General features: G+C 38.3%; 1 protein-coding gene and 1 long non-coding RNA gene across 5 annotated transcripts in view; one reads left to right on the top strand and one right to left on the bottom strand.

Moving 5' to 3' along the window:
* Window positions 1-2,913: 2,913 nt before the first annotated feature.
* LOC111924969 (uncharacterized) overlaps window positions 2,914-27,891 on the bottom strand; it is a 28,820-nt gene continuing 3,842 nt past the window's right edge. The window contains exons 1-10 of one of the 4 annotated variants that reach the window (XR_015287705.1): window positions 14,697-14,899; window positions 11,497-11,542; window positions 10,487-10,586; window positions 10,119-10,211; window positions 7,948-8,072; window positions 7,693-7,750; window positions 5,920-6,092; window positions 5,481-5,567; window positions 4,847-4,969; window positions 2,914-4,419 (exon numbers count right to left, since the gene is read on the bottom strand). This is a non-coding gene — a long non-coding RNA (uncharacterized LOC111924969). Of the gene's footprint in view, window positions 4,420-4,846; window positions 4,970-5,480; window positions 5,568-5,919; window positions 6,109-7,692; window positions 7,751-7,947; window positions 8,073-10,118; window positions 10,212-10,486; window positions 10,587-11,496; window positions 11,543-14,696; window positions 14,900-27,891 lie in introns of those variants that run through there. The other 3 variants (XR_015287703.1, XR_015287704.1, XR_015287707.1) reach the window with 3 other exon arrangements.
* Window positions 14,881-26,655, top strand: NDUFV2 (NADH:ubiquinone oxidoreductase core subunit V2). The gene is made up of 8 exons (XM_023921321.2): window positions 14,881-15,079; window positions 16,132-16,194; window positions 21,384-21,446; window positions 21,533-21,649; window positions 23,235-23,403; window positions 24,615-24,724; window positions 25,449-25,525; window positions 26,450-26,655. The coding sequence occupies exons 1-8, from the start codon at window positions 15,038-15,040 to the stop codon at window positions 26,541-26,543; spliced, it is 735 nt and encodes a 244-aa protein (XP_023777089.1). The 5' UTR covers window positions 14,881-15,037; the 3' UTR covers window positions 26,544-26,655.

Below are 27,891 nucleotides of genomic sequence, written 5' to 3' on the forward strand. Positions count from 1 at the left end.
AATTCTGAATACACGCATCTCAGAGGAACCCATTGGCTCACCTTACTGGGGATTTTTATTTCAGTTGTGGCTCTGAAACTCTGTTGGTGTTTGGGGAGCACTGGGCATCCAGGTTGCTGCATTTTCCCTGTGCAACACCAAAGGTTCCTTGACCTGGGTGCAATAGTGTGGAAAATAGATTATGATGCTCAATCCTCACTCATGTTTTTAAAAATAAACCCTTTTTATCTTGTGACCAGAGGCTAGCACAGGCTGTTCCACTGCTCTCAATAAATTTCCATTGCCTCTGAAAATTAACCAGCTTGGGAGCTCCTAATATATCATCATCATCATTACATTTGTCTTTGGTAAATTTACCTAAAATGTCTTTCCAGAGGACTAAATTGCAGCATAGCAGGGGAGATGAGAAATTGCTATTCACAAGTCAATGCCTTGCAAAGGTTAGCTTATAAAAATGTGTGCTGACTTAGGCACTGCTCTTCCTTGCCAGTTGAGGAAGATTCGGTTACATTCAGATTTCTTAAGATTAAGAGGGTGTCCTCACACATATGTAAATAAGAGGAATTGCTGAGCTCTGAAAAAAATTACTTAGCTTTGCTTGCAGATTTTTAGGAAACTCTAAGGGCTGTGAAGATAGAAAAATTGCTTAAAATACTTCCATTTGTTTTACAAAATGTCTGTTTTCAGTACTTCCTCTGAGGCATCTTCCAAGGGTAGTCAGGGCACAGCACGGAAGAAACAAGTCAAGTTCCAGTTCTTGGTTGACAAGGTAATTTGGAAAAATCAGATACCCAACATCTATGCAGAGATCTTGTCCCACCAGTGACTCCTCTTCCAAGGACTACACAGGATTATCAATAATAATAACAATAACAATAATAATCCTTAATAAAGGATTGTGGCTGCAGGTAACATTGAGTTCCTTACTTGGCCAGGTTTTACTGTTTTCTGATAACACTTTGTTTTTCAAAAGATAAAAATCAAGTAGAAAAGAATCTTTGTAAATATATAAATCATTAAGTTGTCTGAAGTTGTATGGGTGTATTCAGATGTTATTGAAGTCATTTACAATGCTGAATGCTACAATGCTGAAGAAAATATTTCGGAATTAATTTGGTGATATAGGACTTACACATGAAGACAGTATGTTCTTATTATTTAGTATGATTCAAAATTTATTACATGAAGCTGCACATCCGTAGAATTTTACATGCAAATTAGTGCCTCTTAATTCTTGTTCCTATATGAACCAGAGCATCAGCTGGAGCACACTGGCAATAAGGGGAGCTCCGTATCTGTACATCTGTGCTTATGTGTGCAAAACCCAAAGCTGTCCTTGCAGCTGAATGTTTTAGTATCTGTTATTTGCATGAAAATTGTTGTTACTAAGGGTAAAAATGTAAGTATGCTTTGTATCAAATTATAGGCCTCAGTTTCCTGGAAAGATTAGTTCACATGAATTAATATAATATAAATAATATATTGTCTGATCTGTTATCTCCTTTAGGCTCATAAAAATGGTAAAAACTTACTTGATATCTGGGGAACTAAGACACCCAAACATCATATGCTGGCTGAAAATATTGCTGCATCATTGCAGTCCCTGAGCCACCAAAGTCACATTGGATTGTTCAGGTATCTAAAGTGGAATTGTCCCATAAAATCACAGATTGTCCTTTTGTTGGCTAAACAGTGTGAAGAAGGCCATGCTCTTTCAAAAGAACTGCTATAAATTATCTTCCTGGTCACAAGGCATCAGAAGGGAAAGAACATGCTTTGCAAATAGCCATGTATTTGAGGCACAACATTTCCTTAAGCAGACCAGTTTGTTTAAGAGCTTACACTTTGCTCTAAGCTCTTCCTGAGCATAAAATCTTGTGCCAGAACTTTGCAGGGTCAGAGCAGCATGCACACATTTTTCTTTAAAGTTATGAATATGGTTGTAGTTGTCAGTGATATTCTTAGCTCTTTTTTTCAGGGCTCTAATTTCCAAGGACTGCTTTTATACTCCATTTACACAATATTTTAGCTGTTGCAAATTGTAGAAAAAGTTATCTCATTCCATTGGATACAGGTTAAGCAAAAGGAGGCTAATTTCCATGGCTACATTTAACCTGTGTGAATAGCACTTAACTTTCCAGTAAGTTTTTTTTTTTAAATAACATTTCCATTAAAAGAACCATCCTAAATAATGAAAATTATTCTGACAAAGGGAGCCACAAGATCAAGCATAGAGTGTCTGGTATCTGTTTCATTTTATCTTGCATGCTGTAATCAGAGCATAAATTTATAGACAGAGATTTTCCAGGATGTATTCCATATTTGTGAAGAACAACATTGTCTCCTCAGTCTCCATCTTTCCTCTGTGTCCTATGTCCTCTAGCTTGGGAGTACTGTACATTATCTACTGCAGGCATGTGTTTTGCATGTCAGGACATGATCTAAAATTTATGTAAGTGGATTTTTGCCTTGTGACAATTATCACCTTTTACCAATCTTTCCTAAGTACAGAGGAATGGACAGCCTGAATGGAGGTCCTTCTCAAAACACTGCTCCAAGTGGCAGAGAATAGAGCCATCTATTGACTGGGGGGTACAGTAATGTCTCCCTTCTGACATTCACAATGCTTTGGGAGTTTATGTGCCACCTTCTGAACACCAGCATTGCTCACAAGTTTTTATTTTGGTAAGTACCATACTTCACAGACACAATCTTGAGAAGGAAAACACCTAACCCCCATAGTTTCCACATGTGACTCTTTCAGCTATTAAGCACTGTGATCTAGAAAGCCTCTACAGGACTTTCTTTCAAATGTAAGGCAATGACTTTGGTTGTCTCTAGTATTTAACTTAGTAGCTACCTAACAAAAATGTAGGGGTAATGTAATAAATTGCAAAATACACGACAGAACTGTCTGCTCCAATATGCTTTATTTATTTAAAATATACAAACAATACCTCTAACACATGTGTGGCCGCTTTATGCTACCATGGTTAAAGTGGAAATACTTTATTACCCATAGCTTAAAAAGGCTGCTTACAAGGCCATAATGAACCCAAAAATAGAAATCACTGCACAAAATCACAGATGAATGCAAACAGAATCTTTGCACAGTAACAGCTAGCAGACACTCTAATTGATATATTTCATATGAAAATAAGTAGTCCTCAGGTTTTTTTTTAACTAGCAACCCCCCTCCAAAAACAACAACAAAAAACCCAAACCAAAACAACAACAACAACAAAAAAAAGCTCTACCAGCCCAGTGTGCTTTGACCCTGTAGGCATCCGTGTATTCCCAGCTCCATTCCCGGATAAGGCAGCCCCCACTGGGTGGCACTCAATAACCAGGCGTGAAGCGAGCTCCGTCTGCGCACCGGGCTCCGCGTCCTCCCTAAGCCCACCAGGTGCTGCCGGCGGAGCTGCAGCACTCCTCGCAGTGTTCTGAACCACAGCTGGATGTTTTCCATCAGCTTGGCCTTTACAACTGGCAAGTGCAGCCCTGTACTCCTCTTGGTGCAACTGGATCACAGGATGGAGCCAGCAGCTGCGGTAGAACAAGGCACTGCTCCAACAGCAGTCAGCGCTTTGCTCACGACTGTCCATCTCTCATAACAAATCCTGACCTTTAATTCACCCATTTGTTTCATGATAACAGTCATGAATAAGCAGAAGTCATGAAGAAGCAGTCATGAAGAAGTCAGAATAAAGCAACCACTCAAACCTTCACGAGGAAGCTCTAATGCAATTGTTGACCAAACCTAGTTGAATTCAGTGCTCACCATGATGAAATGGAGAAAGGCAAATTTAGCATCTCTTAGTATGTAACAGTGCAGCCTCACAAATGCCAGCCTTTCAAGACTAGATGCATTCTTCACGACTCAAACCTATTCTTTTAACAAACGCTAATCTATAAAAAAAAAAACTTCCTTTAAAAAATCTCTCAGTTTTTTTGTGAAGTGTAATTACTTGAAGTGAACTGAATATCTGAAAGAACCCTCACAGGGACTTACTGTTTATGATTTTGCCTTCTAAAACACAGTATCAGCATAGGCCTTTGTTGTCCGCTTGTATGTTAAAAACATAGTGTGTGAAAATGGAATTGGCCGCAGGAGGTCACATTGAAGACCCATCCAGTCCAGCAGTGGCCAGCAGTATGTCACATTTTAATGGAGAAACCAAATACTGATGACAAATCCTCACCATTCCTAGCAGCTTGGAGCTCAGGCACTCACACAGAGGTGATGTTTGTGCTTCATAGTTTTGGTGGCTTTTTTTTTTATTTAGTGGGGGTACAAATAATGGATTTGTTCCATTTCCATCTTCTCAACATGCATAAAATCTGCCTTTGGATTCTCTGCATGGCAATATGTTCCACATTGAAGTACACGTTGTTTGAAAAGGGGTCTATTTCCGTTTACTTTGAACAAAAAGAATATTTCTGGATGTAAGTATGTGTGAGACACAAGGAGAGCAGTTTGACAGTTTTAAATCAGATGAGAGGGCTGCCTAACCAAACCGACTTAGGTATGCTATTTGCATCATACATGATAAAAGGAGTCACAATTATTTTTATATCTTCTCTGAAGTCAGGTCTTTACAGCATCTATAAGGCTTGGCTACAAAGGCTATGATCTTCAGAAACAAACTAGCATAATATTTATCCAGGCATAAAGATGCTGTGAGGATAAAGCTCATTATTTCAGGCCTTTCCAGACTGAGGGAGAAGTGTTATATTCATAATGACATATGGGAAGTACAGTGATATAAAGCACTGAGGTGAGATTCTGTGCCATGCTTGAGTCATCTTACTAGATCTTTAGATGTGAAGATAGTTTTACACCTACCCAGTTCTGAGGGTGTCTGTGCCTGAGGAGCTCTGCCTGTTAACTTAGGCTGTTGAAAACTCTCTGAGGCATTCACAGGGTCACAACACTGCCTTGTATCACCTCCTTTTTCTAAATTTTTTTCTGTGATAGAAAATAAATGTTGTATATTTAAAGTCAGCAAAAGGCTCAGCCTCTTTGAACTGACTCTAGACTAAATCTACCAAGAAGCTCTGTGGTTCCTCCTTTTGACATCTTAGATCTTAGTATATTGCTTCCTCTAGAAGTCAGGCCAGGGTAATTATGAGTGAACCTGCTCCCTTAAATGGATAGGAAAAAGAACTTTTCTTTGGAAAACAGTTTAAAGACCAATGGTTGAAAGTTGTTTGGTTTTTTTTAAAAGAAAATACAATTAAAATCTAATGATAAAGGCCTGAAAGTTTCTTACATTTATTCACAGGTGTAATTTTTAACAAGTGAAAAATGGGCCTTGGCACTTTCCCATCCTAAGGTCAGACAGAAAGCTAGGTGTAAACTTAGAGTTTAAAATTAATATTGAATAAATCTGTAAACAAAACTAACTGGACCACATTACTTCCAGCTAACCTATGTGTAGTCTGTTGAATTATGTCAACAAGGAAAAAATTTGACCTACCTTGTTTGTAAAATGTTCTGCAAATACAACAAATACATTGAGTAAACAGTTCCAGAAAGAGTGCAGCAGCATCATCCAAAATATGTTCTAGGAAACATAAGGGTAGATAGTGAGTGGAAGACTTGCATCACGGAAAAAAGCTAAATAAGGATTCAAATCTGTTCTAACAAATTTAGCCTTGCTGCTCTTATTTCTTTCTCTATTCAATTTAGAACATAAGAAAAATCTAATTATCAATCAGACAGAACCAAATTCACCTCTGGTTTAACTCAGCTGGATCTAAGACCAAGGCTGAATCAGTATGTTGATTGACAGAGGATGACACAGAGTGAGTATGGGTAAAGTGCAGGATACAATTCTATCTACATATATTGAATATCCAAAACTAGTGAGAATTCTTAAGTGTTCAATACATGGACAAAAACACTCCAGTATTTACTTGCACAAGAGACTGGTCACTGGACTCACAGATACCCTGTTCCTGTCCTCAGCTTCTGTGTGGTACTACATCCCCTGGCAGGAGTTTCTTCTCAGATCCTGCAAGGCCTGGTAAACCGGTGTTGGTACCAGAATCTGCTTTTTTCTGACTTCGCATCTGAGCTCCAAGGACCACTGTAATGGAAGAGATCTGAGAGGGTGAGTCAGTCAATACTTCAAGAAGGCATCTGTTTATGCTCAGCTTTTAGGCAAACCCCCTGTCAACAAATAAAAATCAAGCAATGTTTAAACATACAGACCTAAACATGAAGCCTTAGATCTACAATACTGTGACACTGCTGCTGCATTGTGGTTTCTGATGGTTACATCATTTGACAATTCTTAGCCTCCAAGGCAATGGTGGCTGAGTTTGACAGCTCTCCAACTTCTCCATGGGAAGCCAGAACTAAAGGGGGCATACTCTCCCTTCCCCAATCTCCACTGTGTATCACTTCCATTTAGACACAGCTTTCCTGTAGATCAAAACCAGTCTGGTCCAAAGGTTTTCTTCCTCTTTTTCTAGGTCAGAGTCAGTCTGTTCTGTCTGCCAGACAGATTTTACACCCTTCTGTGTGCAGGTCCAGCCCAGCCTCTCCAGGTGGGTGTTTTGCAGACTGCATGCTGACTGTCTGATTCAGGTCTTTGCAGTCTGGGTACGATTACCTCAGCTCTACTATTTTTGTATAACTATGCTGAGCAAACAGGCGTTACACGATATTTCACTTCCTAAGTCAAACAGTCTCGTGATATGTCTGGGTACAAGGCAAGCAGGACGCCTCATGTTTCTGCTTTAACTCAAGCAGACCTGTAGCATATTTGGGTACAACACAAACAAAATATATTTCTCAAAAAGGTCTTCTCACTGCAAAGTTATCCCTACTGAGTCTTGCTTCCTGACATTCTATAGGTAAACTAGGTCATCCTGCAACTGAATACATCATGACTTCCCTTTTTCTTTTTTTTTTTGTCAAATCACCTTTCACTCAGCATGGAGCTAATCACTGACTCATTTGAAAACACCCTCTACTCCTACTCTACCTGGGCCACTTTAAGCTGCCTTCTCCTGTCAGTAAAAAGGTAAATGTGCATGTAAATATTGGGTTTTCTACAAAAAAGAATTGGTCATTCATATGCTTAAATGTTAAGATGATGATTGTGCACTTCTCTGACTTACAACTTGGTAGCAGTAATGATTACTTGTTTAATGAGGGCTGGATACAAATACTAGAGGGAATTTATAATCTTCTGTTCTTCAACTGTGAACCACAGCAGATGGTTTCAGTCTATGCAGATTAAGAGCACAGTAACACATTTTGTATTTCCATAATAAATAAGAATAACTTAACACCAATTACAGTTAGATTGTGCAAAATAGGAAAGACAGCATTCCAAGCAGTGAACATCTACTGATTTGAGCAGATTTTGAGATAATAAATATTACATTTGGCAGTTTAGAATCATCCACACCACAAATGGAGGAGAAACTGCGAGAGAGAAGAATGCATCTGCCAAAACTGGGATTTGGTTCTCCTTTCCTTTACATCACTCTTCCACTCAAGTCATTACAGTAATTTCCAATATAGCTTTTTTACATTAGAACTAGTTTGGTCATTGGAACAGTTCCTCTGAGTAAAGCCTCTCTTAAGTTCTACGTTGCCTCCAGGAGGTTAAATCAAAGCATTAAACAGGAGAGGACAGATGGGCAAGTGCAAGAAAATGACACATCAGTACCCACCAGTGTGTCTGCTATCAGTTCCAGCAGTCTTAAGTGTTGTCATCAGAGCAAAGAGGAACTTTAACAAAGAATTTAAAAGTTGTATTAAATATTCATACACACAGGAAATTTCTTCCTAGTGGGCAGCACAGGGCAAAGATGAAACAGTTGGACAATGCATATTGTAATAGATTTTCCACAGAACCCACTTCAACCAGACCTGCACAAGGGCCTGCCCAGGAAATCCCATGCACTTGGTTTTTGTTCATGACTCACCCTTCTGTAGCCCAAGTGGTTGAACTGATGCCAAACCTGAGCTGGCAGTTTGAAGCCAGGTAATCTCTTGTCACTGCACAAGGACAGCGTCCAAGATGGAAAGAGCATTCTCTGTATGACAGCACCTGCAGTGGAGACAGGCATTTCTGTTGAGTTAGTGCCAAGGTAGGTCCTTGCTTACCTTTGAAGAGTGATTGACAGTTAGCAAGTGTAGTGCAGATTGAACCATGGATTTAGTCAGGAAGGGTCCAGGATGCAAAATGATACCTGGTATCTTTGCTGGTCCCATTTCTTATGATGTCGCTCAGTTTCTGACTCAAAATAGCTGTTGTATAATTGAATCAAAATAATTACAGGGGTTAAATAGAAGAAACTGTTCCAAATGCAACTTGTCTTGAAAGCAAAAACAATCCTTTGGAGACTAAAGGAAAGTCAGAACATATTTTGTGGCCAAATTTAGGGAAAAAGTGTTTGCAGCAATATTCTGAATGGCTGTGAATAGGGAAAGATTGAAATCACTAGACATTTGTTCAGAAGAGAGAAAAGAGTATGAGAGTGGCAGAAATTCATAATAGACTTAGAAGTCAGCAAAGTACAAGGGCAGAAGCTGCATTGATGTGGGAATCTTTTTGATGAAACCCCAAATAGGAACTGTATGCTGAGAGATATAAAGAGAAAGGATGACAAAGCACTAAAAAGGAAAGGCAGGTGAGTTCAAGGGCACTATTTTAAGATGGGACGGGTTAAATCATGCCTGGATCTCTGAAGAAGACAACCCAAGGACGAGTGACTTAGAAGGGCTGATGATGATTAAAGACAGTGTGATGAATGTGCAACAGAAACTAAGAGAATGAAATTAAGTTCTTAGGAACACGGTCAGAAGAGGAAGACAAATGGCAAATTTAAAATCTCAGTGTCTATCGTGGCAGGAATAGCAAGGTGCAGATGAGTAAGGGCATATGTATTTTTGGGTCTGGAACTCTCCTCTGTCTCTTCTCATGCTCTGCAGTGTGAGCGTGTATCACTGTGTCAGCTTTCATGAGGAAGCGGGACCCAGGCTCCGGCAGTCACGCTGTTGGCACCCGCACTGGGTGCTGGATCCCAGAATGGTGTGAGTGTGTAGGGAACACAGCTGTGGGAGGCTCTCGTGTTGCAAGCAGGATCTGTGCACCAGGATGCTCCTGTCAGCTTGGCAGAGATTTGTTTCACCACAGGTATCAGAAGTGTGGAACAGCTGGTTTCTAACAAATCACTAAGGTATCAAATCAGCACATCTGTTCCCAACACACTGAATTACTCTCCAGGCTTTGGATATAAGACAAACTTAATTCCTGCATTTGTAATTATTATCTGTAGAGCTGTGAAGGTAGCTCTGAGTAGGAATGCATGTTTTGGTTTACATTAGATAAAATAGGTTCCTTCCCTGAGGATCCACTTTGAAGCAAGGGAAAGGCAGATCTGACCTGGTGATAGCAAGAGCTATGCCAACAGAAGCATAAAGTCCTGCCAGGACCATCCAAGGTGAACAGATCAAAGATTAAAGAACAAATGAAAAACAGCTTTTGGTCATTTAGGAGGCTGTCTATGTAATCACTCAGGAGAAAAAGTTACTGAAATACAGTATAATTATTATAATAGACAGGATAGTAGACAAGGAGGGCAGAAATTTACTGTGCCTTAGGATACCTGACAGAATGAGCAGCATTTGCTTTTCGACAAGATACTAATGCATTAGAAAGTCAGTGCCCTAAAAGTCTTACTAGGCAAAGTAAAATCAGCCTTTTAAACTGCATAGTAATAACAACTGCATAATAATAATTTGACCAGAAGTCAAATTAATTCCTGGTAGAATTTTGCTGCCTTTAGGGGCAAAATGAAGATGTTGTCTCCTTTCATAAACACATTTATTGTGTTGCATTTTTTTGTTACTATTTTTTGTAACCTCAACCCCAAGAGGGGTAATGCATTTTAATTTCTCTTTATGTAGGTCATTGGTTTTCCTTTTCTGCACTGCCTTCTTTTTAAAACAATATGTAGTCTAAACTTTTATTTATTATTTTTAAAATGGTGGGGATATGGAGGGGTGGGCAGGGAAAAACTCCACAGAAATTTCAAATCTATTTTGGCAATTCTACTGTATTTTACTTTAACTTCACCCACTCAATACCCACCAGGCTGTTCTCAAGTTCTTGGTTTTCCATCTGCTAGTCCTTCACAGAGAAGGATTTGGAGAAGAAGGCATCCCAGAAAGATTAATCTGCATACTGTAGAAAAGAGGAAATCTGTTCTTAAAGACCATGACAAAGCAATGCAACTTGTTACTAGAGCTGTGACCATTCTGGTCATGCAGGGCTTTTGTAAAAAGACAGTGTGTTACTGACCATCAGGAGCTTAAAAGAAAACTGCTAAACCTCCATCCACTTATGGTCTTCCTGCATTTGTCTCCACTGAAAATTACAGTTAACTCTTCTCCCATCTCCCAGAAACTTTCAGAACTTGGTAATACAATAACTCACAAAACATCAAAACAATAATTTACCCAGCAGGAGGTGGAGAGAGATCTCAGTGAGGGATTGACAAGGATTAGAGTACATGCAGGGAGTAGCTGTCTGCTGGAGGGTTCATCTCTGATTGCTTGCCTGAAAGGTGGAGAGAGATTGCCTCAGCAAATTCTGAGCATGGGATGCTACAGGCTGTAACATCATTGGTTGCACTAGGTCAGCACCCTGAAGCCCAGATTACAAATCCAGGGCCATACCACAGGGAGTACTGTGTTACTTGGAGCTTTTGAAAGCAACATTCAGACTCCTATCTCTGACAACACAAGATGTGAGGTTCACAGGCACTGTGGGAGGAAGATATAAATAATGAATGAGCTAAATAATGACAGCTAGCTGTACCTAATTATAGTTCTAGTTGCCCTTTTGAATAAAGAAAGTTCAAAGCTACTGCAAAAAGAGGCTGATCCCTTTTCTGTATAGTGTTTGAACTTCACAGATTATTAACATGAAAAAGTGAGGAGATGCCAATGGAAGCCACACCAGCCTGTCATAGCCTTGCTGAAGAGAGAAGGAGTGTCTGTAACACCAGTTTATTTACACATCAAAACATTCTTCAGCTTAAATTAATATTTAGCCTGAATACAGAAGCAATGTAAGAATTAAAATTAAATTGTGCACATTAATTGGAAGATGCTCTTCCTTACAGCTTTTGCTACCTGACTTGGGAGACTAATTTAGGGAAGTAGCTCTGCAGGCTCTGTACATTGGGAGCACAAGGGTCAGTTAACTCCAGAAAGAGTGCAGGTCCATAGCCTGGGCATTGAAGTGTCTAATGCTAAATGTGTGAATGTATTTACTTCCTCATCCCTCTCTATTCATTGAGAAGAATTTGCTCCTAGTGCCCTTCCTATGCTGCAAATCAGGGATTATGAATGCCTGCTCACCATGAACTGAATTTCTCTCAGATTAGGTGAAAAACATAACCCACAAAATAGGATGCCCACAAAACTGGTGGGCTTTTGTTCTTTTCCAGCTCTTGGTGACTTACAGTGGCTTACTGGGAGTCAGTACACATTTTCCTCACATTCTTCTATCTGTAAAATAAATTCAATAATTCCTAGTCACATTCTAAAAGAAATCTTCACCTTTGGGTAACAAAGTTTTAATTACATACTACGATTATTTTATTCCCAGCATAAGTACTGTCTTTATGGGTACATTAAAGTTATCATTACCTATTTTTAAATAAACTGAGTAGTAGCTTAAATTAGGATTCTTTTTAAACTTTAAGTGCATTTGAACTTTCATATATAATATGAAATGTACTTTCACATAAAAGTTAAAGTTTAAACTGCTACAGCATATTGAAATAACTGCATTTGTAGAAAGTCCAAATAAAATCAAAGGACTTATAAAAGTGTACAGTACATTTGGGCAAATAGTTAACAAAAGTAATTGTGGGGTATTTTAATTCCATGTTCCACGTGCCTTCTCATTTTCTTTTCAGTCTCTGTCCTCTTGTAGTTATTTCTCTAAAGAAAAATGTTCTGTGGGAGTGGTTCCATGTATGAACTCTACACTACCCATACAGTCATCTTTTGTTGGAGGAGTTCTTCTGTGATGCTGATAAATACCCATTCTAATTTTTACAGTACCTGAGTGAGTATGTTAAACAAGCAGTTACTTCATTGCCTGCTTTGACTTTACTTTGCTTACAGAAATCGGTCTCAGGTCGTATTTTACACTAATTTTGCTCTTAGTAAGTATATTTTTTTGATTAATTAAAGCTAACATATCAAATTGATAACAACACTTTTTCATCTAAAAAGTCCTGGGTATACAGATAGAGGTCAGTTTTCTGTACAGGGCTGCAACATGAAGATTGCAACTGAAAATATTTTGTTTTTCAACATTTTATGGTCTTAATAATTTAATATGATCTCTTGTATTTATCCCCTGTGCTTTCACACTTCCTAAAATAGGTCTCTGTATTGGTCAAATATGGACATACTAATGCATAATATTTATTTTTTTTTTTTAAGGACCAGAGAGATCTTAGTAGCCTTTATTTTTTCTCTTTTACATACTTGACAGTAGAGCTGATGAAGGTGTTTTAATGGGATAAAAAGCTTTTGATACCATTTGATAGATTTTAGGTTCTCTCCAGATGACTTGCTTTCAAAAGGATCTCTTCAAATGGCTTGCCAACATTCACAGTGCCCACACTGAAAATTACATACTATTTGTATTACTTAATGTTAGAGCATGTATTTGTGCATAGCCCATCCATGGAGGTGTTCCAGGTTGGATGGGGCTCTGAGCAACCTGGCCTAGTGAAAGGTGTTTCTGCTCATTGAAGAGGGGTTAGAACTGATCTTTAAGGTCCCTTCTAACCGTGCCATGATGCTATAATTCTAAAATAATAAAAATTGAACATTTTCGTGTATGATTGATTAATATTACTTGTGCTGCTGTAGCTGAAAGTACTACTTTTGAATGTCAGAAAATATACAGTGAATGCCTGTACATGTGTACATGAATAATGGATGAAAGATTAATGAAAGTTGATTTGTTTATTTTTGTACTTCAAAATGGAGAGTAATGTAACGCCCATTAAACGTCCCTACTATTATTTCCACTTAAGTCAAAAGCCTGACAACAATTATTTGGCATAATGCATACTAATAAAAAAAAACTAATGACTCAGAAAATAATTATTTGATTGCAAGTAGAAAAATGAGGTTTATGAAAAAGTAAACAGTGAAAACAAATCAATTAAAATATCAAATACTGGTAGCAGTACTTAAATTACAAATGCTGATAGTATCTGTCAGCATTGAGGAAATGATGAGCAACAGGAACACCACCACTGACTACACTGAACCCAAATGTAAAGGGGGGTAATCTAATCACAGCTAGTAGCACATCCTGCCTGATCCTCATTGCAAATGAAAAGTATTCTGTTAAAAGGCCATTAATTACAATAACAGCTCCCAAGTATATCTGTGCACATATATACATATCCCTGTAAGTATATATATAATTATAAAAAACCTGAAAGAGTAATAAGTACCCTAAAATGTCCTAATATGTGCAATGTTTTGTGTTCTGGCTTTTCTCTAGAGCTATCTGTTGAGATGTACTGTGGCACTTGTCTCCTGGTACACATGGGTTTCTTTACAGGAAACCTTTCTTTTCCAGGTGCACCTACATAGGAATGGCCACGGTGGTTCTCCCTAACCTGGCCTTTTGTCCCAACAAGTGTCCTGATGGATCATTTCATCAGTACAAATTCATACCCTAATAATGAAATATTTTTAATAAAATTCAGTTTGGTGTAGTGCAGTTAATCCTGACTTTTTGAAAGTTTATACAAAATAAAAGAGGGTCTCTCAATGTAAGTAAGCAGATGAAAAAGTAAGTTAATGCTTTGGATGAAGGAAAACACCATAAGGAAAGCAGAATTTTTGTTCCGTGTATTTACTAGAAGTAATTGTTAATCGCAGTGTCAACCAGCAAATCATCAGTTTTTGTAAAAATAAAATACGCATGGATAGATTTTCAGTGTGAAATTCATGAAATTACTAAGGCTGCCCCACTGAAAGCCAGGGTAGATTACAGGGTGGGGATTGCAAGGGAGATTCCTCCTAATAGAGAAGGAGGATATGGTAAGAGTTGTGAGAACATCAGATGATGCTTTGCCAATCTGGAATGCTGAGTACTCCTTGGAATATAAGACTTCCTTCTTAGCTGCTATTCGAAAAACGTGAATTGATTTGACAGTGAGAAGGGTACATTTGCACTCCCCGTCACAAAACCTGAATGACCAAGGCTCTGCATAAGGATGTACCTGTGAACCATGTCCCTAAACACCAGCTGCATCTAAGGAAGAGGCTGTGACTTACACCCAGCTCAGATAAACTGTGTGTGCCCCGTTCCCAGCAGCGTTCCAGCCCAGGCTGGATGGAGCAGCCCGGTCTAGCGGGAGGTGTTCCTGCCCATGGCAGGGGTTGGAACCAGATCGCCCTCAACTTCCCTTCCAACCCAAACCATCCTGGGATTCTGTCATCTTCGGTTCCAGCATTTGTACTGTAATAACTGGATTACGGTGTCATACGAGAATGCTTATCAGAGGACAAAAAGACAATCAATGTTTATTGTTTTTCCTGAGGGAGGTCAAAACATAGGCGCAAGCAGCACAAACACTAAAACCCCAAGCAACAAGGCGGGAAACAGGGCCGAAAAAACCTCATTCGTTTCCTGCGATTTTCCGCTGTTACCAGCTCTTGTTTCCGAAGGAATCTGTATTTCTCACGCGTGTGTGTGCCACGAGAGGCTGCAGCTCCCGCGGGCACCCTGAGGCGGAGCTCCTCGGGCTCCCCGGGGCCCGGGCTCCGCCGGGCGGGGACAGCCGGGACAGCCTCTGCTCCCAGAGCGGGCACGCGCGCGGCGGGCGCGCCCCGGCGCATGCGCGCCGCGGGTCTCCTTGGCGCTGCGCGGAGGAGGGCGAGCCCAGGCCTCAAGGAGAGGGATCGGGACGAGGAGGAGCAGCAGGAGCGGGGATCGGCGCTCCCGCCGCCGCCATCGCCATGCTCCTGTGCGCTGCCCTGCGCGCCGCGGCCGCACGCTCGGTAAGGGCTCCCTGCCCCCGCCTGCCGGGAGTCGGAGAGGCCGCGGGAGAGCGGGGAGGCCGCGGCGTGGCGTGGGGAAGGGGGGCCTGGGGGTAGGTCGGTGCCTGGAATGCAAGTGTGTGGAGCACGGACGCACAGTCCCGGCTCTTCTGCAAAGACGGCCTGAGCAGCTCAGTCTAGCAGCGGATCACGCAGTCGTAGCCGCAGTGCAGTGACACAGGATGTTTGCAGCCTTTCCCTGTCATATGACCTATCCCGTCCCTGGGAGCGTTCAGGGCCAGGTCGGGTGGGACTCTGAACAGCCGGGTATGGTGGAAGGTGTCCTCCCACGGCAGGCCATTGGAACGACATGATCTTTAGGTCCCTTCCACCCCAAACCATTCTGTGATTCTACTTTAAGAAATCTCAAAATTGCTCAAGAATTAAGTGTAAAAATAAACGTCATTTAATACAAAATTAAGTTTTAATACAGTAAACGCATGCGGTAAAATGATCAAACCTTACTAATACCGGCCAGAATCTAGAAATCTTGATCCGTTCTGGCATGTCAGAGTACAGAGAATAGTTAAACAGAACTTGCATACGGGTCTGTGTTCTGTTCATTCTTCACATTTGCCCTCTTATGCCAGTTCTCAGTGTTTGGTTCCATAAATGCTGAAGAGGCATGTAACTGCTTACTGGAGAAGAACTTAAGTAGTAGTGGTGGTTTCTGCAAAATTTATAGCATATAGGATATAAAGTCACAAATTAGGAAATTCTTTATGAAATGTTGAATGAGAATTTGTGTTCAAGGCATTGAAATTAGGCAGTAGCAGAGTTAAATCCTTTAATTTCTACATTGTTTGAACTGGTCAAGAGATTTACTCTCCTGTTAGTACAGGAAACCCCTTAATAGTCTCTCCTTGACTTATTTTAAATTATTAAATTATTAATATTATTGCCATTAGTGATGGCAATAGAATTAATGGCTTACAGTTAGAATGGAAATCAGACTGGTTCTGAAAGCAGCCACTAGCAGTATGTGCACTATTAACACTTTATTTTGCTTGTAGGTAAGACAGATCCGATACTTGCATGGAACAGCAGAGCGCAATGCCACTGGAGCCTTATTTGTGGTAAATAATCTGCTTTATTGTAAGGGGGATGGGTCAGAAGAATTTGGCATATGCTTTTTCAAATCTGCCTAAAAGCTTCTGATGGGCAGAACCTTGCTATAGAAACCCATTGGCATTTACAATGATGAGTGGTTTTTTTTTTTTCTGTAGAACCTTTACTAGAATTGCAGTGGAGTATCAAAAGGTTTTATTTTAGTTTTTGGCTCTTGTGTTTCTTGCCTTATATAGTGAAAATGCTCCATAATTTGTATGTGACTGCAGATGAGACTTTGCTTAAACTTAAAATTTCATTATGAACCAGTTCTTGTTTCCTTTATTTATTTGAGTTGAATTTGTAATTGAATCTTGTTAAACATTTTGCAAGTGCAGTTTCTTGGTTTTTGAAATTTGCTGCAGAATTACCCATGGGCTCACATCCTAGCTGTGTTTACAGGAGTCGAAAAGTATAGTTCTTGTTCATGTTCTGTGTGATACAGCAGGTTGTACAAGGAAACCATTAGGCACTGTCATAAAAGGCAGAAACAGTAGTAGTGATTGCAAAAAGTAAAAAGCCCTTGAATTTAAGTGTATAAAGCAGCTGTGTTGTTTGTCTACCTCTGAAGAGAACCTGAAGCATCTTGAGAGTGTATTTTGTCCCATTCTGCTCCATTCAGAGCTTTAGCTGGTCTGCAGTTTAACAGCTGAATAATTTGGCATTTTCCCAACCCTTGGTAAAAATCAGCCCTTTATGAGAGTTGACCACTGTTGCAAACAGGTGCTCAGGATTTTTGGACACGTTGTTGTTGTTCTTTCTTTCTGCAGCTGTCTCTACAGCTTTAACCATAAAATGAAGTTAATAGGATCTCAGTATATACTTTGTGTACTTTTCCAGAAATCTGAGCAGGAATTGGTGATTTACAGGGTGAGAGCTGGGGTTCAAGGAATAGAGGAAATGCTGTAGTCTGGCAATTTAGGAAATTTCAAGTGTAGTTGGAGATTGGTGAAGACAGGCAAAAGATGTCTTTGGCACCCTAATGGTTGTTGATGTCTGACATATGAAGCTACATAGCTTTGTAAATTCAAGATTTATGTAGTTGTTTAATTATTTGCTGCAGGAAGGAGCCTGATAACAGAGAAAGTCAAGTAGAAAAGCTGAGTGCTTTGCAGATGTTTATTTAATGGCATCATTGATGACTTATTCCACAGCAGAATTTTTGCTAGAGGAGCAATAAGAACTTGTTTCTGTGGGAGTTTTTTTTTCTTGTTATTTTGTTTTGGGTTTTTTTTCTCAATTGTTTTTTAATAAGGTAATATTTGTTCTTCTCTGAAGTAATGGGAAGAAGACAGTTGGATGTCACTGTATGTGTGTGTAACTGTTTACCCTAACTGAATTCCAGATGTTACTTGAAATGCCAAATTTCAAGGGAAACTTGTCCTGCTGGTTTGAGATGAAAGCATTTTAATCAACACCAGGTGTTCATATACAGTCAGAAAACTGGACTCCCCCTGGATTTCTGTAGAGGAAAAAACAATTTTTAAAAGTTGGTGGTTTGGTTTTTTTTTTAATTACAAACGGAAGTGTCCAAAGTTTGTTTGAAGACTGCAGGACTAATGGGAGTAACTCAGACTTGTTGTGGTCCTCTTAGTGTGTCAGTTTACACAAAAATGTCTTGGGTTTGTTTTACAAAGCTTATTGCTGCTACTTATTGCACTTTTCATATATAAAATCTGTATGTGAGGAAGGAAAATGCATGAAGAGTATTTGTGTTGTAATTGCAGAGGACAGGCTAGGAAGGGACCTGGTTGTCATAAAATCCAGTATTAAAAGGCATTTCTGATTTGCATGCCTATGCTTCCCTTTACAAACATGTTGCATGTTAGCAGAAACACACAGGAATAAGAGAACTTCTGCTGAGATGCCTTTGTATTCTGAAATACTCAGGAAGAGCCATTCTCTCATTCATTAAATTCAACTAGATGCCATCACAGGCAGCTACATCACACTTCCAGTGAGAGGATATCAAGTACAAAATTAGGTGGATTTTTTTCCTGTAGAAATGTAAGAGTGATGCTCCAAATCTCTATGTTCTGATGGCTGGGGAAGGCCTAATTCCAGAGACATTTATTCGGATTACCTTTCTTCATTAAAACATGCATTCTCTATATTTGACTTTTACCTGATTTTACTTGACTTATACATGATTTTAGCCTTCTTAACAGCTAAAACTTAACTCTTCTACTTTATTGTTTTCAATACATGGACTGAGTTTCCTTAACACATCAACAGCCCTGATGTGGGCTTTGTCATAGGGCTGCACAGGGAGTTCAGCACAAAAGGTTGATTTGCTGTATTCAAGTTTTAGTTACTTGTGAAGTTGGTCAGTGAGATAGTTGAGTTTGAGAGCACTCTCACCATTCTTAAAGTAAGAAGGGTTTATATCTTGAGTTCTGTTAGAGCAGTGAATGTAGGGTTTTTCCTTTTAGAGGAGGAGTAATACATATTTTTTCAGTGCTGATTTGATATGGATTCTGAACATTGTCCCTGCAGACCACCCAGTTCTCTAATTTTGGTTTACAGTGTTTTCAACTGGTGTTTACCATAGGGTATAGGTCAAGTTTCAGGACAACTTTTTCGCAGAGATTATTAGATCACTGGGAAAAAAAGAAAGCATAATAAAATTGCCCAGGTCAGTGTAGCAAAAAGAATATGAGGTGGCCATTCAGCAGCCTTAGTGGCTTCCATGGGAGTGCACTGGCATCTGTGGCTTGGGTAGCCTTTGCAGTGAAGGTGTTCCTACTTAAATAGGCTCTGTTCTGCAATAGAAATGTGATACAGTCAATGTATGAATGGAATGAGAACTTCACGTAAGACTTTGGGAAATTGGGGAGCATGAGAAGATATTTGGAAAAAGACTTGTGGGGATGGAGAATGCAAAGAAAACAGAGCCAGGCTCATTTCAGTGGTGCTCTGTGACAAGACCAAAGGCAATGGCCTCAGAGAACATCAGGAAACACTTTTTCACTATGAGGGTGACAGAGCACTGGAACAGGTTGCCCAGAGAGGTTGTGGAGTCTCCATTATTGGATATATTCAGAAAAAGCCATCTGGACACAGTCCTGGGCAAGCAGCTCTGCTTGAACAGAAGAGTTTGACACAGATGACTTCCAGAGGTTCCTTCCAACTTCAACCACTCTGTAATTTAACATATGTCTTTATTATTCCTCTTCACATGTAGGGCATTTAAGGATACCAGTTTAAAGATGATACACTGAAAAGAACAGCTGCTCCAGACAAAGAGAGAGTTTTAATAAATCAAGTACATTTATTTGCAAAGGAAATCGAGATGAAATACAATTGCTAACTATCAAATAACTACAGAAGACAAAATAATAGCAAAATAGACATGCAGATTTGAGAAGGAAAAGCTAAGTTATGGAAATACTTATCATGAATTGTGGAATTGATCTGTGCAGCTAAGACATGGAAATGTCTGTAAGGGAAAAAAACAATAAAAGTTGTACAGTATTTCCAACCAGCCTTTCTTCCATCAGACTCTTTTTGAGAACTTCCATTAAAATTGGAAGAAAACACTCATCAAGACATTAAGTATGAGTCATCAAATCCTTTGTCTGGAAGGGTCAGTCTAAAATAATGGGAATCATGTTCCTAAAAGCTCTTTTATGTTATTTTGTAAACAACACAATAAGCAAGAAATTATCACTTAATAAAATACTAGCGTGTTCAAAGGGCATCAGTCATCTTTCATTAATTCTTGTTCCTATAGGAAAGTCATCCTTAGTGAAGTATTTATCAATGGTAGTTTTATATTGGACTATATATGGAAACTGTGGTGAGGGCACAGTGGTTTCAAACTGGTGGTAGCAGTCAAATTGTCTACTTTGGGACGTAGACAGGATAAGCAAAGGTAATCCCTGGACAGACCAACAGATGTAATTGAAGTATTTGCCCTTGTAATATTTCCATATTAAAATTTATAAATCCAAACATAGCTGTGGACCACACATGTTCTGAGTTCTTCACTGATGAAACACACTTCAGCATGCAAGTGTCTTGGCAATGTTAAGGCTTTTCATTAAATCCTTTGCTGCCCAGTAAGAAGAGTGTAGTGTGGCAACTGCAAAATCGCCCTTGATTACTGGAGGAAATGATCCAAATGGAAGTGGAGGGGATTTCTTTGTTCTAAATACACTTCTAAAGCTTTTATTATTGGCTGGTTGTGGATTACTTTTAACCTAAAGCCTCAAATATAGCTGGTGTTTTCCCAAAAACTGCATTTAATTTGAAGTTTTCTCTATTTGAAAACCATATGAAGTTTGGAATTAAACCTAATTACAGGTATTTAAAGGAAACCAAAATGAGCTGCTTAAAGACAGCTAAATTTTTTGTGCAGGAACATTTTCTGGTGGAAAAGGATTTTCATCAGAACTAAGCTTTTAGTACAGGAAAATGTTACGTTTTCAAGACCTCCAGATTTTTATTGTCTGAATACAGAAGAACTAATTATAATTTGATGTTTCCACAGAAGATCACCTTAAAAATAACTTGTTAGAATACCTTATTTTTGAAATACTAATTCAAAATTCTGCTTCTTACATTCTGATTCAGAATTGTATATAAAATGAAAATGTTGAAATCCATTAGAAATCAAAACAATATGTTAAAATGGACTAATAATTTGTTTGAATGTGCAAATGTTTTAATTCTACAACAAACTTCTTACTGAATTGTGATTTTTTTTTTTTAAATTAATGTTTCATGGTAAAAGGAAAAATGAACTGTTGTTTTAGTCTCTTGTTTGTTAAGGTATTAACCAGGGTGTTCTTACTCTGCCTATTGTAAATTTCAACATAATTGTCAAACTGTATTAACAGTGTTAAAAATGTGTATTTTTAGAACAACACCTTACATTTCCTCAATATATAATTTCATGTATTTCTCAGTAAATAATTTTTAATAGGAAGTAATGGGAATAGGTAATGATTTTCAAGAATGATTAAATAATTATCAATTTTTGATACCTTTCCCAAATATATTTCATCAATGTAGTATTACAGAATTTTAAGTGAAATATATAGTTTTTATTCAAGCAGCTCAACTGTAACTGTGTAACTGCTGTATTTTACAACAGTAAATATGTACCAAATTATTTCCTGGCAACTCAATTTTACATGTTTTTCTTTTCTTGCAGCATAGAGATAGTCCTGAAAACAATCCAGATACTCCATTTGAGTTCACATCTGAAAACCTAAAGGTATGCAGACAAAAAAAAGTTCAATACAGAGACATCTTTGTCTTTAGAGCAGTACTGATTGGTTTTCCTTCTTTCCCTTTAACAAGCGAATAGAAGCGATCGTAAACAACTACCCAGAGGGACACAAGTCTGCAGCTGTCATGGCAGTACTGGATTTGGCCCAAAGACAGCATGGATGGCTGCCCATATCAGCTATGAACAAGGTATTTAGTAATTAATTATCTTTCAAGCATAATTTTATTGTTTTCTTTTAGTATCTTACTAGAATATTAACATTAATTAATGAAAGCTTACTAACATGGGAATTTACATGTGGCACACAATTGTGAGAATTCCCTATGAGACTAGGTTTTTAAAAATAAAAGGGAAGACTAATGCAGAAAACTCAGGGCTCTGTTTACGTAATGTTAGGTCATTGCTAGACACCACAAACAAATCAAATCAAAATCAAAAATTAGATAAAACCTATTCAGATAGGCTCTTCTCCCAAACCAATCCTGGAATTAGGAACAGAAACTTGATTTTGTTCACTGCTGAATGTGGGGAAAGGAAAAAAGGCAATGTCAGTGGAATTTTCTTCCTCACAGATTAATGGCATTTCACACATTGCCTGGATTATACTTAATCTCTAAGTCTGTAAGGACTCTGCAGAGCAGTGTTGGTGTAGTAGATGTTAAGAGTGTTGGGTATTGCCTCACAGCAAGCAACCAGAAGACTTGTCAGGTTATTTATTAAAATTGTTTCAAAATAACCAGGCAGACAACTACACTGCTCCAAAGTAAGAGGCTGCATGACAGTAACCAAATACCAAGAAATAAAAAAATCTGGTTTATATTCATAATATTCATAATAAATCTGTTGTACTTTGTGTTACCATCTGGAATATCAACAGTTTTAAAGTGTAAAGTTTTAAATTCAGTTTAAGGTGAGGATTGTGAGCATTAGAGAAATGATTGAAGGAGATAAATTAGCATTTAAAGAAAGGGAACTTAGTCTGCTACAGTTTCTACAGCAGAACATAAAGCTTCAAAGCTCCATTAATGCTGGGAGTGTGTCTTCATTTATTTAAGTTCAGGTTGATACTATGTTTGAAACGATCTTAAGGCTTTTAAGTGAACAAATATTTTCCATGATTTGTTATTTGCCTGCTAGAGAAACTGGAACTTTAAAACAGTTACACTATTGAAACCAGAGCCAGTTCTCAGCTTGAGCAGTTTGCCAGGGTTCCAGGTTAATGAGGTCAGGGATACTTGAACTGGCTTCATGGAGATCGTACTTCATTCCCTACTTATTAGCTGTGACAGGAATCTGCAGATGTAGCCCTGGTGTGTCACAGAACCTGAGGGAGACTTGCTCTGTATGAATTAGATAACCACAGTACCAGCTTGCAAGTATTACTTACCAAAAGGCTTCCATGGATTAGTGTGGGCAGGCTCGTACAGGCTTGTTCATTCACAGAGCCCAAGTGCAGTGTGAGCTGGAGCTGACAAGGAAAGCCCACACCCAGCTGACTCCTCGCATCCCCCTTGTATCTGACAAGAGATGCTGGAGGGGAGCTGATTTGGCTCCTCACTGTGCTGATTTGTGGCTTCATGAAGTTTGATGCCAGTCAAAGAACTCCAGTGTCTGGTCTTGGCACGTGGAATACATTTGTGCTTTGATACCCACCCCCACCCTCTTACTTAACTGTTACTGCAAACAGGACAGGTGACTTCAGTGAAATGGTTTGCCAAACGCCTTTACTGCTCCCATCTGAGAATTCAACACAGCATGTTTTTCCTGTCACAGGTTGCTGAAGTTTTAGATATGCCTCCCATGAGAGTCTATGAAGTAGCAACCTTCTACACCATGTACAATCGCAAACCTGTTGGGAAATACCACATTCAGGTCTGCACCACCACACCGTGCATGCTGCGAGACTCTGACAGCATTTTAGAAGCCATTAAGAAGAAACTTGGTATGACACAAGTTTGTAATACACTTTCTGCATTTTTTACTTTTATTTAATGATACTGAAGTAAATTTTTTCATATAGTAGAAGAAAATGGCCTTGTTCAACTTCATAAAGTTCACATGGGCCCACCTCTTCAGCCTGTCAAGGTCCCTCTGGATGATAACATGATGTTAACATAATTTATGAGTTCTCCAAAAAGTCAGTTGAGAATGGTGCATCATGGTGCATACAAGCACTACTCAGGGGTTTTGTGTGTGAATTGATGGTTTTTTCCTCCTTTTTGGGTGGTTATGGGGAGGAAGAGAGGGCAAGATCAGCAACTGACAACTCTTCCCCTTCTATGAAAATCTGTGTTAACTTTTTCTAAGAACCATTGATAAGAGCTGCAGAACAGCTGTCTATTATCTGTCATTTCATATACTCTGTTGTCTGAAAAAGGCATATTTAGATGAAATGTCTTGTTACTGCATAGATAGCTTAATTTTAACTGAAACTGTCAGCTTGAGAAATAAAAGCAGTAAGGATGATTCTGTAGTTTTTACTGAGACAGGCCTTACTTACAACTTCTATTATTTCCAACCTCTTCCTGCTAGTAAGTGGAGGAAAACTGCTTTTCAGCACTCTTCCTTCCATGGAGTATTTTGTAGAGATCAGACTCTGAGATGTTACTTGAACTAACTCATCTCTGAGGAATGTCTGTATCTCTAGCAGTAGAACAGTAACATGCCACGGATGATAAGTATGTGTGCAGTTCAGTAAATCATCCTTTGTGTATAAACTTGCAAGTTGTTTATGAATTTGCAGCTAACAACACTTGGAAGTTGGTTAATTTGGGAATATTCAGCATTGTATATTAATGTATTTCCTATCAGCATATAAAAGTTATGTGTTCCTACTTTTCCATTTTATTGTATTGATTACTAAAAATGTTCTTGAGTAGATCTTTTGTGTTTCTCAGAGTTGTCATTTCATGATTATTTCTCAATGAAACATACCCGTAAGCAAGGTCTCAAAAATGTATCTGAAAATCAATTTAATGCTTTTGTAGAAACTTCTGTTTAAAGGAAACATTTTGACTCATTTAAAGGGGTTTAACTTTGCAAATGCTTTTAAAGCCAAAATACAAGTAATGCAATGTCCAGGGTGTACTTAGATTCATGCTTTATTACTTTTGTTCATAACCATTGCTGAGCCTAATTAATTTATTGGTTTAGGTATTAAAGTTGGGGAAACAACACCTGATAAGCTCTTCACACTAATAGAAGTGGAATGTTTAGGTGCTTGCGTGAACGCACCGATGGTACAAATAAATGACAACTACTATGTAAGTACTACATTTCCTTTTAAGTGATTAAGCTGCTTTGCTGGCTTACCTGTATTTTCCAGTTGTTCCAGATTGTGAAGTTGTGGTCAGTTTTCTAATTCATGTTGGCAGGAACAACTTATTACCTACATCATCTTTTAGTTTCTTGGCCTCTTGCTGGAACACTTCATTTCTATCAGGTGTGTCAGTGTATTCTGCATTTCAGTTCCTGTCTTGGGTATACAAGCAAAGTGATGCACTTTTGTGATTGTGGTCTGCCCATAAATGTGGAATTTTTAAATAGGTATTTGATAAGCTTTTGAAAGCGCTTTAAAGTCCTCTGTTGGAAAGTATGATTTCATTATACCAATTTAAGAAGCACTGTCTTGAAACTCTACCTAAATTTTTTTTGTTGCAGCCAACACCATTCTGCAGTATGTGTGATGGCAATGTGTGTAGTGGATAGGCAGAGATCCAGCTCCCTAACACCAAGAAGCTAAAAACACAAACCCTTGGCCTGCATTAATGCTGTTTAACATAATTTCTGTAACTACATGTAAAATGAAGTCTCAATGTTAAAATGACAGTAGACTTTTCAATTTTCGTCATTCTTCAAGCCACTATGTGTGTTAATAGATAGGATCAAAATTACCTGCACTAGGGTCACACTGATCTGGTAAATTTGGAAGTGTCGCATTTGGCATAACTGATGTCTGTTTTGTCAATGATTTTTTTTTTTTTACAGGAAGATTTGACACCCAAAGACATTGAAGACATAATTGATGAGCTAAAGGCTGGCAAAGTTCCCAAACCAGGCCCAAGGTATGCTGCATTTATAGTAATCTATACTTGCATGTAGTTATAAATTATATATATTATATTGATCACCTACATGAAGGGTGATTCTTCTGAGAAACTAAATTACTTTTGCAATGATTTGAGTTCACAGCCTACAGCTAGAAAGCATTAATTATTTCACTAAACAGAAATGCATGCATTCAAAGCCAAAACAAACTGGAAAGAACTGAGAATTTGCATGTTCTTGGTGACTGACCAGAGGAGCATGAAATGTGAAAATGTGAATTTTGGTTTGTCTTAGTACTTAACAGATGAATGATGTCACCTTTTGGAATTTTTGTCTAGATCATTTAAACCAACAAATTCCTGTTGGCTGACTGGTTGGTTGGTTTCTTGGTTGTGTTGTTTTTTCCTAATTTCTTTTGGTCAAAAAACAAAGATTGATAGTTAGTGATGAGGGTTATTGCTGAACTTTTCTTATCTGTTATTTCCCACTGTTCTTTATTAGGCCACCTATGTCTGTGTCAATGGGGAAATTAATTTGACTAGGGTGTTACCTATTCCTATTGTTTCTATAAAGATGTTTTGAATACAAGAACAGTAATCTTAAAAGAGTTACAGTTTCAAAAAAATACAGGGAAGCATCTATAACAAAATTATGATTGATAAAATTTGATGCTGTCTGGCCAACCTCTAAATGAATATAATAGAAAACAAGCGGTCATAGCTTGCATTTCAGTTACAAAATTATTTGTCACTACTTGAATTTGGAATACTTTCACTTTAACAGCTACATCAGACTTTTGCTGAAGGCTGAATGGGAAGAACAAAAGAAAAATAGTGGCTTCAGGCTTAAGTCAGATTTTTTGACTCTCTTCTATCCAACAATTAAGCATAATCTAAGGTTTTATCAATACCAGCAATGAATAAACTGCTTTGATTTTTCAGGAGTGGACGTTTTTCTTGTGAGCCAGCTGGTGGCCTTACTTCCCTGACTGAACCACCCAAAGGACCAGGTTTTGGAGTTCGAGACGACCTCTAAGGATTTTTGTAATATAAGATGAACTGTCTGAAAAGAATAAAGTATCTTCAATCTCAGTAATTATGTACATTCTAATGTTTTGTTTTAAAAATAAAACAAAACTGCAATTAGACTATCCAACTTACTGTGGTTTTTAACTACAGCACATTTTAATTGTAATTCCAGGTTAATAAGAAAAGTGGTTCTGTAGGCTGTGCAAAGTAATTCCCTGAAAGAGTCCACTTACGGTCAATAAGCAATGAAAAGTTGAGTCTTTTGATCTGTCATTGAAAATTTTTTCAGCTTTTTCTAAAGCTCTTTGAAGAAGCAACAAATCTCACTAAATTACAAATCTGGCAAGTGCACAAGGAACCAGCCTGAAAGGAGATTATCTGACAAAATTTCATCATGTTACTTTTATTGGCAATTTATAAACAAACACACAAATAAGAAAGGTTATCTGAGCTAGGTTGTGTAAAAACTCTTGTAGGTTCAGTTAAAAGTGGTTCTTCGTAAGCTTAATTCTTCTTAGTATCACTCTGTAATCAGGAAAAATGTAAAGCCTCTAAGAGCAGTAGTACTCTACTAAAAGAATTAATAGCAACAAAAACCAACTTCTTGTGCAAGTTTATTTAGTACAGAGAAGGTATGGAGTTGTGGGGGGGGAAGACGGAATCTACCAGAACAGTTCAACATGTGCCTGAGGGCAGTAATACCTGACACTGGATCTTTGAGTCACAGATCCTTCTTTGACCTTACTACTATGCACCAACTTCTCTCAAGAACTAATCTGTGTAAAATTGAAGAATTTCTTTCAATATAAAAAAGTTGAAGATAGTATTTTTAAAAATTGACTGCCTACTGACACTTAATACCTATGCTTATAAAACTGAGCAAAAGCTTTAGCTATACAGACATATATTTCCATATAAATTAGGAAATGTGGATACATCAGTCACTTGAGACTATATTGTGTCTGTCTCTTCTAAAACCTGCTATGGAATTTACATTATAGTTGATGAGATAGATGAAGCTTAACTGTATAATTTATAATTCTATATTATATTTAGCTCTGTTTTCATAGTCTGATCGATAGTACTAAACCAAACTATTCTCGCTCTTCAGAGTTAAATTCTGTTTTTACAGATTAATGTAAAATGGCTATTAAATGGCTATTGTAAAATGGATGGCTATCTCATGTAGTCTATTTGTGCACCACCATTATTTCAATAGGCTCTGTGAAGTTCCTTCACAGGCCGTTAACAAAATAGTATTACTGTTGGTAGTTCTGGGAACATAATATGTCTGTAAATCATTTGTATGAGAAACTTGCTGCCATATTACTGTGTTTATAAAATTAAATAATTGG

The sequence above is a fragment of the Cyanistes caeruleus genome, chromosome 1 (assembly GCF_971803275.1).
Source record: "Cyanistes caeruleus chromosome 1, bCyaCae1.hap1.1, whole genome shotgun sequence".
Classification (NCBI taxonomy): Eukaryota; Metazoa; Chordata; class Aves; order Passeriformes; family Paridae; genus Cyanistes; species Cyanistes caeruleus.

What these genes read in the sequence shown, in the direction of transcription:
- NDUFV2 (XM_023921321.2), top strand. Translation starts at nt 15,038, where the DNA reads ATGCTCCTGTGCGCTGCCCTGCGCGCCGCGGCCGCACGCTCG. An exon ending in CCACTGGAGCCTTATTTGTG is followed by an intron (nt 16,195 to 21,383) that starts GTAAATAATCTG and finishes CTTTTCTTGCAG; the next exon opens with CATAGAGATAGTCCTGAAAA. An exon ending in AAATAAATGACAACTACTAT is followed by an intron (nt 24,725 to 25,448) that starts GTAAGTACTACA and finishes TTTTTTTTACAG; the next exon opens with GAAGATTTGACACCCAAAGA.